Source organism: Platichthys flesus, chromosome 2 (assembly GCF_949316205.1).
Source record: "Platichthys flesus chromosome 2, fPlaFle2.1, whole genome shotgun sequence".
NCBI classification, from domain to species: Eukaryota; Metazoa; Chordata; class Actinopteri; order Pleuronectiformes; family Pleuronectidae; genus Platichthys; species Platichthys flesus.
The window spans coordinates 17,717,809-17,730,859 of NC_084946.1; the positions used below are offsets into that span (position 1 = coordinate 17,717,809).

General features: G+C 40.8%; 2 protein-coding genes across 3 annotated transcripts; one reads left to right on the forward strand and one right to left on the reverse strand.

The window, feature by feature from the left end:
* Positions 1-193: 193 nt before the first annotated feature.
* On the forward strand, positions 194-2,485 carry hdhd3 (haloacid dehalogenase-like hydrolase domain containing 3). Its single transcript, XM_062403070.1, has 3 exons — positions 194-316; positions 1,166-1,500; positions 1,884-2,485. The coding sequence occupies exons 2-3, from the start codon at positions 1,171-1,173 to the stop codon at positions 2,277-2,279; spliced, it is 726 nt and encodes a 241-aa protein (XP_062259054.1). The 5' UTR covers positions 194-316; positions 1,166-1,170; the 3' UTR covers positions 2,280-2,485.
* A 1,816-nt stretch (positions 2,486-4,301) lies between these two features.
* tgfa (transforming growth factor, alpha) lies at positions 4,302-11,364 on the reverse strand. 2 transcript variants are annotated; one of them, XM_062403096.1, is made up of 8 exons: positions 11,098-11,364; positions 10,435-10,464; positions 10,158-10,328; positions 9,621-9,800; positions 7,959-8,073; positions 7,005-7,154; positions 6,761-6,852; positions 4,302-6,224 (listed from the first exon to the last, which is right to left on the reverse strand). In XM_062403096.1, the coding sequence occupies exons 1-8, from the start codon at positions 11,135-11,137 to the stop codon at positions 6,217-6,219; spliced, it is 786 nt and encodes a 261-aa protein (XP_062259080.1). In that variant the 5' UTR covers positions 11,138-11,364; the 3' UTR covers positions 4,302-6,216. The 2 variants fall into 2 exon arrangements, with proteins under 2 accessions (XP_062259080.1, XP_062259088.1); XM_062403104.1 differs by lacking the exon at positions 10,435-10,464.
* Between the last annotated feature and the right edge of the window lie 1,687 nt (positions 11,365-13,051).

Below are 13,051 nucleotides of genomic sequence, written 5' to 3' on the forward strand. Positions count from 1 at the left end.
TGCCTGTCCTTACCGCCCCCTGCTGAACTGGAGGTATAACAATTTTAATAAAATACTTTAACATAAAAAACAAGTTAAAATACTAAACTTAGATTAAAACAATATTAATTTATTATGTGCGAATTATTGAGCTGATTGCCGATTATTATTTTGAATTCAGAGGACTTTAACGTCGATGGAGCAAAACACCCACAAGAGGGCACCAGCTCTCCTGAAGCTCCAGAAAGAAGAGGAGGTAGAAGAAGAAGAAGAGAGGGAAGCGGAAGTAGAAGAGGAGGAGAACTGTTTACAATCGTAGTCGGCCACAATTTATATGGTAACGTTTACACTGTTCGTAATAAGATGTGTAGCCAAGTGAACGAGTGTAACGTTAGCTTACGTTAGCTAGCAGTAATTCAAAAAGTATTAACAATAACAACATTATAGGATGGTGGATTTTAAAGTTCAGAATCAGAACCTGGTACCAATGTTGTTTTACTCTGTTGTTGTGTTTGTGTGTGGGGGGGGAGGGGGGTAATGAGGCCTGTGTGTATTACTATCACTACAGTAATACACTATCTACTATACTTTATCAGTAATATTATTAGTACACGGGGCAGCATGTATGAAATACTGGATAACCAACCAGACTAAGGGCCCGGGGGCCCCAGAGCTTGAGGGACCTCTAAACCTGCAGGTTCACTGCATATCATGAGTGTCTACATTCGTAAGAAGTTATCACCACTCAAGAACAACATCAGCTCATATGTCCTGTCATTTTCCATTCTGGTTTCATTCATTCATTCATTCTGTATATTTATTTATCTACTCTGGCACCTCCACAAACATTGATGAAAACATAGTGAATCGACTGATACATCTGTGAAGTCAGATTGGCCCAAAACAGCATTATTTGGTCTTTGCAAATAGAAGTGACGCACATGTTTACAGCAGGGAAGTGAGGTTTGGTCAGAAGTGATCACTGTTATTTAGTTATTTATTTGATTTAATACAACATCTCTCAACATACACAGCAGGAATAATATTACAAAAACCCTAGTGCAGTGAGCTGTGCAGTGAACGTTGAATGTTGAAGCACGGCGGCGATGGAACATTAACTGAACAGACATTCACAGGTTTAGTTTAAACGTGAATCTGTCTTATCTGTGTGGTCTCACCTGTGTAGGTGTGATGCGTGTCCCTCTGAGGTGGGTGCTGTGGGACGTGAAGGACACGCTGCTGAAGGTGCGCTCCTCTGTCGGAGAGCAGTACTGCAGGGAGGCTGAACGAATGGGCTTGAGCGTCAGTCCTGCGGAGGTGGAGACTGCTTTCCGTCAGGCATATCGCCGGTATTCCAGCAGATACCCAAACTATGGCATCACACAGGGCCTGGATGGACAGTCTTGGTGGATGGGGGTCGTGCGGGACACTTTCTCCCAGTGCAGAGTGCAAGACCCAGCTCTGCTCAACACATTGGCTCAAAACCTCTATCACAATTTCTGCAACGCAGAGAACTGGGAGGTAAATGACAGATGATATGATCCAGGAGTCGTTTATGTATGTATACATTTGTTTAATTAGAAATCATAGATGAAGAATACAATGATGAAATTATTGATGGTTATGGTTGATAACTGATTCTTAATGCAGCACTCTCAACTCATTTTCAGACATGAAAATATCTAGATCCAATTATGTATAGAACACCGAAATCTCTTGAATCTCTGTGTCTTTCCAATTTGGCATCTTCCTTGTGTATTGAACCTATTTTCTGAGATATTTGTATAGTGTTAGGAGAATATCCAGAGTTCATTGCACAACGGAAAGCAGCGTCAGAAACTTAGCTGCCGACAGATGAAGCAGAAAACATCAACTGATTTGCCTGATGTCCGTTTTTGTTTTAGGTATTCCCAGACTCGAAGAAGGCTCTGGAGAGTTGCTCTTCTCTCGGACTGAAGCTTGGTGTCGTGTCCAACTTTGACTGCCGCTTGGAAGCGATTCTACGTGTTTGTGGACTGCGCTCTTACTTCAGCTTCTTGATTACGTCGGAGGAAGCAGGTGTAGCAAAGCCCAATCCTGTCATCTTTGATCAGGCACTGCAGAGATGTGGCGCGGCAGCTGCGGGTGTAGCTCATGTTGGGGATCACTATGTGAATGATTACCTCTGCCCTCGCTCTGTGGGGATCCACGGGATCCTATTAGACAGACACAACAAGCAAAACCAACCCGATGTTCCCCCAGAGCATCGGCTCAGCTCCCTGGAGGAGCTGCTGTCACGTCTACAGCAGCACATGGATTAATGCCAAACAACCATGTGCTCAAGTGCAAAGCTACTCAGACTAACTGAGGTTCAGTGAGGGAACTCATTGCAGGGATGAATGCTTCTCTTTAACTGATGAAATGCTCCTGTTAGAAATGTACAGACAAATTCTGACTATTATATAAACTGTATGTACAGTGTGTAATTATCATACATATTTATTGTAAATAAATCGGGAGCAATAAATATCGTTTTTTATATTGTTTTGTCACACGAACACAACATTAAAAAAACATATTCATAAAACACTGCAGCAATAGCACAACAACATGGATCATAATGTAAAGAACATTCAAATCAATGTAAAAGAAAACTTTCATTATAATTAGAACCCAATTAATGATTTAGCACTGATGATATTAAGTAATCACAGATGTATTTTCATCATAGAGCACTCAGTTTATTAGGCGCATCCCTAATAACAACGATCATGTATATAGGACAATATATTGTGTGTGTATGTGGTTAACCTGTGTACATCTGGACTTCTGTGTTGTGCACTCAAGGGGGAGCTCCAATAACATTTGATATATAGTGACGGTGTCAGGGTTAAGTCGGGTACAGAGACTAAGAAAGTGTGTTGTACAAACAGGAAGCACTGAGTTTGAAAGACAAGCATTTACCAGTTGGACAGGCTCATTTGATTTTCTTGCTGATTCATTAGTTCAGCCTCAACGTGATTTATTTTGAACGTCCTGTTGTAATCTCTCTGTTGAGTGCTCCACCTTTATGGAAGTGTAATATAAAGAACTTCTCTGAAGGGGGAGTAACAATTAGAGAAATAAACCAATCAATTACCAAAAACCAATCAATTAGTTAAAATTAGAAAGTGCATCATCTACTATTTGATGATCACTTCACTGTCTGGATTCATTTTTAACAAGGACAAAACATTTATTTAGTTGTAGCTTCTCAAATGTGAGCATTTGTTCTAGGCCTCTAAACTAAATACGCAGTGTTTTGCACAGTCCTCAAACAAAACCAAATATCTCATCTTGGAATCTGTGAAACTGTGATGATATTTTTCCACTAATAAGTATTTATAGTCTGAATGATTTCATTTAGAAGTTCAGTCAACAGATTCATTGATAATGGAAATAATCATCAGTTCCTGCCCTGAACACGATGCATCAAAGGACAGACACTCTCATAGAACTATGTGATTTTGTGGCTTAGTTATATTAGTTAATTAGTGAAATAAATAAAAATACAAAAACGTTTTTTAAACTAAACAGACATTTATCACTGAGTGGGTTCCTTAATCTGTTCCTAATTATAAACTGAAGCATCATTACTTCACCTTCATGTGAATGATCCGAGGTGATTTGGGTAACGTGACCTTTGTAAGTGAAGCCTCGGATCTGTCATCATCCCTAATGATTTGTTTCTGTGCTCAGCAGTGAGAACGAGGCAGGGTTACTTAACCCTAATACCTTTGTAAATACTCTTATTTCAAACCATCTGCTCAGAGGCAGATACTGGAAATGTTGGGCTGAGGATCAAAAGCTGCAGTGGAGGATGGAAGCCGATCGAAACAGACGAGAGTGGCATTGCAATCCAGAGCCGAGCTCCAGCCTCTTATGGGGAGTCGGGATTGACATGTGTCCAAATCAGATTTGAAGAGAATCCGGGTTTGAGAGAATTTCCCAAAGTACATAAAACTGCCTTCCATTTACAAGAATCTTAGAAATTGAAGGTTTTTACTAATTAGTCCTGAATTTTTGTTTGTCTCTTTTTCTTTTGATTTCATGCGGTTGCACTGCTTTGTCTCTTAAAGGGTATTGTGTACCTTTAGGGAAGTGCTCACAAGAGCTGCTTAATTCAAAGCTGGTTTAGTAGCTCAGCCAGACGGCTCTAAAGGGCTCCACAGAAATCCAATTGCAGACATAATGGGATTGCAAAACAAAAAGACGGAGGTCCTCGTGCGGAGAGCGAAAGGCAGAGGAGACGCAGCACGTTACGAGGGACCATGTCGACATATAATGGAAACAAACAGCATGTATGTAGCTCAACCCTTTTAATGCCTTAACATGAATGGATGTCAATTCTGTTAAGTAAAAAAAAAAAAAAAGGTAAATCAAAAACGAATAGCGATACAGAAGAAGGCTGAAACGTTTCCTTCAGCGATTAAAGCACTCAGGAGTTTGGCTCTTTGTTCAATTGTGCCTCGGGTTCAGGTTTTCATAATCAGAGTATTTGCAGGAAGAGAATAAAAAAAAAAGGGGGGGGGGAAAGCGCTCAGGGAAGTAAATAGGTCACGCAGCGGATCAAATGAAATACAGCACATCATACAATAATTGATAAAGGAAAAAATACAAAGACTCCCATTTTTTTTTTTTTCTTCATTGGAAAACAAATGCATATAACTGAGGATTTCCAACTGTGACAACACATATCTGACAAAATAAAGGGTGATTCCCCTTCCAAATGATTTTATATAGACATTTTATAGACACACACACACATAGAATGTGTCTGTGGTTTTGATATTTAAATATCATCACATACTGTAAACAAAGCAAAGTATCATCCCCTCAGCCTCTTGGCTTGAAAATACCATCCCATTCAGTTTATAGTGGAGTTAATTTTGATCTCAAAACACAAAGCGTGAACACACTGTACTGTACATCCCTGTCAGTTTTTATTCCTTCGCCAATTGTTATGATCATTACTAATTATGATCCAGTGAAGTGTTTGGTTTCAAACTGACCCTCGGAGGCTTTTCTCACTTTAAAATGATTTCAATTCAAAGCAGATGCAATGCTATAACACACCGGAAATAAAAAAATGTTGTGTCATTTCTTAAAAAACACAAGTTGTGATTTAAGTGCATTCTTTGAATGGATGTGAAAAAACCGTGCAGCCTCCTCCCCTCAGTGCGCGCTCAGGGAAAATAATAAAAACAAGTGCGCTTTTTATAAGAAGACCCTTTAGAGACAGTGCTCTAAATGGTCAATTGAACGATGATCAAACTTATAGAAATGTGCAAATTTGACCAAAGTTCCTAAGAACAATGTGAACACCCAGGATGTGAAAATGTTAGTACAGTTATAGCTTGCATTTAAAAAAAGAAAATCTCCGGTGCACGGAACACGTTCAAGTGCAGCTCAGGAATGAAAAGATAGTTTCTCTCCAATGCATATTGAAACCACACCGGGACAGTTTGTAGGTGCAGCCTCTGTGTTGACTCATTGGTGGAAGTCTTCGTATATCCAGGGGATTTAATCCATTAGCAGTCAGTCCAGTTCCAATTCCTACTCCTGTCAGGTGACGTGAGTTCCTTCTTTTAAAACAGACACTAAAACAGTTTATTTTTTTAAAGCATCAGTTTCCCCCACCTCCATTTCTTAAAAATGTCCACTGTGCATGTAGAGTTCTTTTGTGCAATGAAGTTAAAAAGACAAAATTAGGAATTGGGATTTTCTGACTTGAGTCAATGAATTGTTGTCGTCCCGCAGCATTTCCTATTCGACATCCATCCACGGATGGTTCATTGCCTTGCAGACCTTTTCTGTTGTCCTTCAGGCCGGTCCTAAATAGCAATGGAGACACACTGGGAGCTCCTGCATGAGGAATGTGGCGTCAGCTTCATCCTCTCGGGCTCAGACAGACCGGTGTAATTCAACAGAATCAAAAGTTTGAAGAAAAACACGTTCCTGGGTTTGCTGCAGTCCAAAAGTCCCGAGTCACTGTGAGAAAAAGAAAGCCCCGGAACATGTAACCACCCACATCACGCCGTCCTACCTCACCTCAGCTGCTCTGAAGATGACGCTTGTTCTCCTCGGAGCCAGGGCTGCTGGAGCAGAACATGTGAATTCCACTTTGGATGAAATCCTGAGGGTCTGCAGGTCGAACTTAGGAGGTGGACGAAAAACACGCCATGATGCAAACAGCTCGTGTTCCGCTCGGGTGTCTCCTCAAACCACTGAAAGGGAACAGGTGAGTTATTAGTTTCCTTTGAGGATGCTAAGGCCACATACTCCTTTACCAGGATATATTACCTGATATTGTTATGATTCATTATGGCAGAGTCTAAAAACTATTAATAAAATACATCAATGAGACGCAACATTCATAAATCATGATACTGAAAGTACTGGATGTGTATTAATCAACTGCTGATGACGTTCACAACAAATAAATGTATGCAAGTACTTTTTTTGATATATGTATGATATGTTTGCACAGATTCACACTTACATTAGGAAGAAAGGGCTCAGCACCACACATTGAAGCACAGTTGGAAAATCCTTTCATTCTTTTGTTAAATTATAACTGATATAATAATAAATAATAGTTATTCATCAACTCAGACCAATGTGTGCAACACTGGACCATCTGTATGTCTTAAATTGTCTATTAACTGCTGTGTTTTCATGTCATTTATACTTTTTCCATCAGAAACAGCCTTAGAAATGCACTTTCTTCAGGTTTTTAAACACGAGAAATAAGTGACAGTACCACTCTCCGATGGATAGCAGGATGCTGCCTGCTTCTCTGAGACGTAGTGACGTGCGTGGCTCCGCCTCCGACACTCCTGTCTCCACCAGCAACTACACACAGAGAAATGACTTCACGTCTCAAAATCCTTCCGTCATCCCATATTGCTGTGTTTGCAAGAACGTGGTATAGTGTATGAAGTTGTGTGGGGGGGGATTGATTTTGTAATAAAATGAAAATAAAAGAAAGTTGTGTTGTTACTCACTGTAAAAGTGTACACAACACCATGACCAGAACACACCCAATGACACACAACACCAGCACTGTGGCGACGGTCTGTTGTCTGTGGTTTGTTGCCACGACAGCGAGCAGGTCGGCGTGTTCACACCTCATCCCGACAAAACCCTGATGGCACCTGGGACACGCACACAGATTAGTTTGGTAAGAGAAACAGTGGTTTATGAAATAGATGATTTTATACATGGTCGTCCTAGAGAAATGCTTTAACTGCTACAATTCAGAAGCACAGCAGATATTAAAAATCAAAGAGCCACAGCTATGTTCAGTCAAGAGGGAAAAGGTTTTGATCATATGAAAACATTTCATCGATGACTGAATATAGTGAAATTACTGAACACCTTTCATAACATATAAATAAAAGGGGCTCTGTGGCATAAAGATTGTTATAGCCCCGAGCTCATGTGTCCTGTGAATAAAGTGATTTTCAAAATAAAACGTGGCTGATTTGTGAAGGTGGTTTTCACACTTGGAGAGGGTTCAGTATTCTTCTTCTCATTTACATAAAAGCAACCCCCTCTCACCTCTGAAGCTCCTCAGGGAAGATCACAATCGGCCAAACTTCCGCTTCTTATACAAGTTATTGAACAGCCTCAGATCCTCCGATTTCTCTAATGTGTCTTTTGAAAAGAACGACAGAGTTTCTCTCCATCTAAATATTAATTCAAGACCTTTAAACTCTCTACCAGGCAGAGCAAACTACACAGAGAAGTCCAACATGAAGTCCAAACCAGTGTTTTTTAACTGCACATATGTTCCTCTGTGCATGAGAGAGATCATGATTACTATCACTGCAAAGCACAGTGTCAGATTTTGTTCTTCAATTCATTTCTTCTGAACAGATTGATAAATACGCTGAACACTGAGAAAACAAAGCACTGAAAAAACGTTTGCATTCACATTTCAATGAGGTCTGACTTACACACATGCTGGCGTCTCCTCCAGTATCAGGAAGCGACATGTACCATGGAAGCAGAAATGGCGGTGGGAGTCTGGACAGTCGTCGAAATGAGACCGAACAGCGGCCGCCACAAACTCTGCGTAGACAGATGACGAGACATAGTTCACATACTTGGCTACTTGGTGTTTTCTGAAAGTTTAGGACAGCTAGTCAGATTTTCCCGATGAGTATTTCCTCTTAAAACCAATAGAAAATAAACTAGAATGGTGCAAACCTCCGCCCAGGCCTAACATTACCCCACAGACATCCATGCATTATACCCTGAGAAAACAGTGAAAATGTCAAATTAACATCCCTAACAACAAAATTAAAACAATTCCTGCATTTGCCCCTTTGTCCACATCTGTGCCAAAATGAAATAAGTTCCGTCTTGACCTTTGTCACATCTTTGCATTGAGTTGAAAAAAATCTGTTCTGTAGTTTTTGCGATATCCAGCTGACAAACAAACTGTAGTTGGGTGTGAGACACTTTGACCTTCTACCTATAAAAGTTCCTCCCTGAATTCGACCCTGTGTTATAATATCAAATGTAATTCTAGTGCCTTTAGTCCACGACACAGGTGAATATCATAAATCTAAAAATAGCCTAAGTACGTACAGACCTGAAACAACAACATGTTCTAAATCCTAAAGCTGAGACCCACGCCACTGCGGGGAGACTAAAGTCTTTTGTTCCGTGTTGCGTGTGGATTTGTGATGGCTTACATCCCTCGCTGTACCTGGGAGGGACGGTTACAGTCAAGGAAAACTCCCAGAGGATCCTACAGACAAAGACCTCCGTGCCATCGGGCCTCAGGGGACATCACCACCCCTGCAGGAGTCCTCATTCTCCTGCAGGGATGAAAGCCTTATTGTGGCTCCCCTTTCTTTTTCCCAGCGACTATATCAGATTTCACCCCGGCCATCAAAGTATCAGACTATCAGCATAGACATATCTGGTTAAATGAAGCTCACAGATAAAATAGGACACTTTTTTTCTCTTTGTACACTCAAGCTGTACAGTCAGACTCAAACAAGCGTCAGTGTTCCACATGCGGCTGAAACCGATGCCACAGTGTGACGTTCAGGTCGAGGAGGAGGATGAGCATCCGGACAGATAGCTGCAGAACAGCCCTCCTCACACAATCCATCCCAAAGGGTAAATGGGCTTTTGGATTGCAGCCTGCGTGCATTGTCTCCTTCTTTCAGACCCTGTGAAAGCCCTCTGTTGTCCCTGAGGCATCTGCCGAGCGAGCCCTCTCTCGTTCCATGTGGTTTTGGCAGCGGAATGACGAGAAGGTTGAGATGGAAGCCAGCCTTCGGGGCGGGGGAGTTGCTTTACACATAATAACTTAATACTGTAGGTGCAGGTTCTTCTGTTTTGTTTTGCTGGAATGCAATTTTCAGTGGCAGCCATCTGAAATGTACCACCACTGCTGCCCTCGCTCATGCTAAGAGGATCAATTATCAGTGAGCGCCACACTGTCTGTATAATGCTCAGCAGGGAGCTTTGCAATGTGGAGAACTGAACGCTGCAGTGAGAGTGGATGAAAAGGCTGCAGCGAGGAAGTGAAATACTGGGACTTCTATTCACAACATGGTTTGACAGTGACCTTGAAACTGTTCCTACAGCGTATTACTTACTTTTAACAGGAGGGAAGCTAGTTGTGGTAGTCAGTGTGGCAGTTGTCGCGGAGGTACTTGTGTTGCCGGTTGTTGATGTGTTCGGAGCCAAAGAAAAATTTGTCTCAATGGGAATTCCAGCCTCGATGACTGTTTCTGTCGACTGATTGTTCTGCCCTGCTCCAAACATCAGGAGAGAATCTGGGCAGAGGAGAAGAAACAGCTGTCAACACATCATACAGGCGGAAGTGTGGGATTACAGGAATAACCACAAAACGCCCGCAGGATAGGATAATCAAAGGAGAATCTAGAAACTCTGATCCAAACCAGGATGTGATGGTTTCTTCCCTGACCCGTCCTCCCACAAGGTTTCATGATAATCTGTTCAGTAGTTTGTCCTACTAACAAACAGACAGACAAGCGCTGGTTGGAAGCACGACCTCCTCAGTGGCGGTTATTCAGACCTCCTGCTGTGCAAGCACCACAGACAGTGGACAGATTGACGGACATGGATCTCGAGCCTTCGCCTCCATCTTCACACAGTATGACTGCACTCACCGTTCACTGTGCCGATGTCGGTCGTGGTTGGGATCGTCGTGGTGCTGGTGCTGCTGGTTGCTGCAGAGCTGCTTGTGGAGCTGTTCGGAGCAGCGGTGGAGTTTGTGTCGATGGCAACGCGAGCCTCGATGGCCGTGTTGCTCGGCCCCGCTCCGAATGTAAAGAGAGAACCTGCGGCGGCAAAATAAAACATCTGTTGGAATGTGCTGCTGATAGGAATAGGGACAAATCCCTGCAGGAATATAATGAAAACACTACACGTTCACTGTAAACTCACCATCGAGTACCACAGACATACTAAAAGTACCTATGGGAATATAAAAGAATATACATATTACTCTCCCAGCAGGTGACACATGTCCCTCTGTGGTGCACAACCTGAGGGGGAGTCTAACATATCTGCCCCTGGGCTGTGATCATGTGACCCACTTTTCAATGTGATATTGATGCTTCATTGTGTAACTGCTGCCTAACAATAGCAACAGGGTCAAGCATCCACTAAAAGGATGAATCCCAAGCACTATAAATACTGCCGGTCCTGTGAAGACATTCGATCACAGCCAGAGACTGAAAAAACACACAAAAAGGTCAAAGGAGTTTTGGGAAAAAGGTTGAAACCAAAGAAATATGGAAATTTCACTTTTTTAATCCTCACCATGAACAAAAAGATCCCTTCCTCCAAACAACAACAAATATGAAGTGTAAAAAGTTTGCGTTGAGTTATTTACTAGGTGTCCAGATTAACCACAAAAAGATCAACATAACCTGCAAATTAATACCACAAATACTTAAATTGCGATACAATTGTCATTGTAAGTCATAATGTGATCCTGCGAATTAAAATCATTATTGTAACTCTGATCACTTTAATCGTCACAACCTGAAAAGTCAGGATCAAGACGTAGACTCAGGTGAAATCTTGTTTAAATCATCCACTCACCACTTATGAGAAAAATTGTATCCCAGAAAATCCTCGTCATCCTGAAGATTGGCAGCCTGCTACTAGAGAAAGTTGACGGCTGAGTCGCGGGAGTGTGAGAGGAGCCGGGTCATTAGTGTTGATGCAGACTCCAGCACACACAGCAGCATCAGGGGAAGAACACATGTGATCAATCACACAGCAAATCAGTGCACTGCTGTCACACATCAACATGTGATCAACTGAGTCAAGTGGAGAAAAGTGACAGAGCTCGTTTTCTCTGCACCAGAAGCAGCATGAGGAGGAGGAGGAGGAGGAGGATGAAGGAGCCTTTAACTTCACTGGGTTTCAATTGAGGAAACTCGTGTAATCCTGTCAGAGGCTGACCAATCAGAGGCGGGGGGGCGGGGCTTCGATTCATTGTGACCTCAGTGTGACAAAATTGTTTTAATCGTTGTTTAAATGGTCAGACTTTTTAAGTGATTTGATTTTAAAGGGTGGGTCCTGCTCTGTAATCTCTTTTACTTGACATCATGTGACTCACTTTTATTATTTGAAGTCATGTTTTATGATTTTTAAAATATCTATTTAAGTTAAAATGCCATCATAAATGTGATCTACAGCAAATTAGAGTCCCTGTAATGGAGATTGTATCCTCATTTTGCATTTATGTCATTGAGAATTTGAATTGTATGTTGCAGAGATCATAACAATTAAAAGAAATGAAAACAAATGATGGAAGGTGAAGATTTAGATTCTTTTATTTGATTGATTTTATCATGGAAATATGCAAATTACGGGCTTATAAAACACCATCATTTAGAAAAAATTCAAAAAGGAAGAAAGAAACCAGAGACAAACTAAACAAATAAACCATCTCGACCTTTTTTCTCATCAGATTTTCAGCTTTAAGCTATGAATAGAATCATTAAGTAAGTTAACAGATTTTTTTAGTCTGGGTTCTAAATTTAGAGAAAATAGCTCTTCTGCTCCATCTGTTCATTCATCTGTCAAACTGTTTAATCCACAATCAGGTCAAAAATGGCCAAATTCCCATGAAATGTTGTGTGAGTTTTTTTGTATGTCTATCAGATTCAGAGAAGCTGCCAAACCTAACAGGGAACAGCAGTGAAATCAAACTGGTCCCAAACTGACTGGTAGACTGTGTTTCGTCTAAAATAAAATAATCTCAGAGATTAAAAACTATTTTCATCCCCTTAATACATCATGTGTCTCCTCGCTTCAAAAGAGGAAAATATATTCTGACGAGAAAGATTGAGATTAAAAACAGGAATTTAATTATAAACACTGTTGACGATGGCGTGGTAATAAGTAACCGTGTTTCATTCTGTTAAGTAGAAAGTATGAGAGGAGATGTGACTGTAGTTATTTCACGGTTCTGAAAATGTAAATAAGCTGATTGATCCCTTAATGATTATTTCACCTAAGTACAAACCACTTCAATGCATTTGCCTTCTTTATTGACTGATTGTTTTCTTACCCACAGATGATTAGATTTGATCCGTCTCACACAAAGTTAATGAGAATCCTTTAATAGTTTCCCATGTTGTACAAAGCAGCCTGCAACATGTCAAACCAGCACCACCTGCTGGACAGGAGCAGTTAGAGGAGAGGGGATCAAACACAAATCTATATTATCACTTGATATTACCAATACTACTACTACTACTTCTACTACCACTTATAATAATAATGATAATAATATTTACCTTAGATGCATAGCTGGATTAATAATGTGAAAAATGCCACATGCTTTAGGTTTACTGCATCTTCTTAGCAAAATTTAAATGTAATTTGATAACATATGTAATATCAACAAAGGGGAAATTATGATCTAATTTTTGAGACCCCGTGGTCCTGTGTTCAAAGATCTAGACCTTCATCACTATTTTAAGCTTAGATGGTTCGATTTCCTAAATAACTATTTTCTATTTTATCTGTTTATATGGTAAAT

Excerpts from the sequence above, each read along its gene's own strand:
- hdhd3 (XM_062403070.1), top strand. The coding sequence starts at position 1,171 with ATGCGTGTCCCTCTGAGGTGGGTGCTGTGGGACGTGAAGGACACGCTG. Across the intron at positions 1,501-1,883 it reads GCAACGCAGAGAACTGGGAG|GTATTCCCAGACTCGAAGAA; the intron begins GTAAATGACAGA and ends TTTTTGTTTTAG.
- tgfa (XM_062403096.1), bottom strand. The coding sequence starts at position 11,137 with ATGACGAGGATTTTCTGGGATACAATTTTTCTCATAAGTG. Across the intron at positions 8,074-9,620 it reads TAGCTTCCCTCCTGTTAAAA|AGTTTGTGGCGGCCGCTGTT; the intron begins GTAAGTAATACG and ends CTGTCTACGCAG. Across the intron at positions 6,853-7,004 it reads GTGTTGTGTACACTTTTACA|TTGCTGGTGGAGACAGGAGT; the intron begins GTGAGTAACAAC and ends CTCTGTGTGTAG.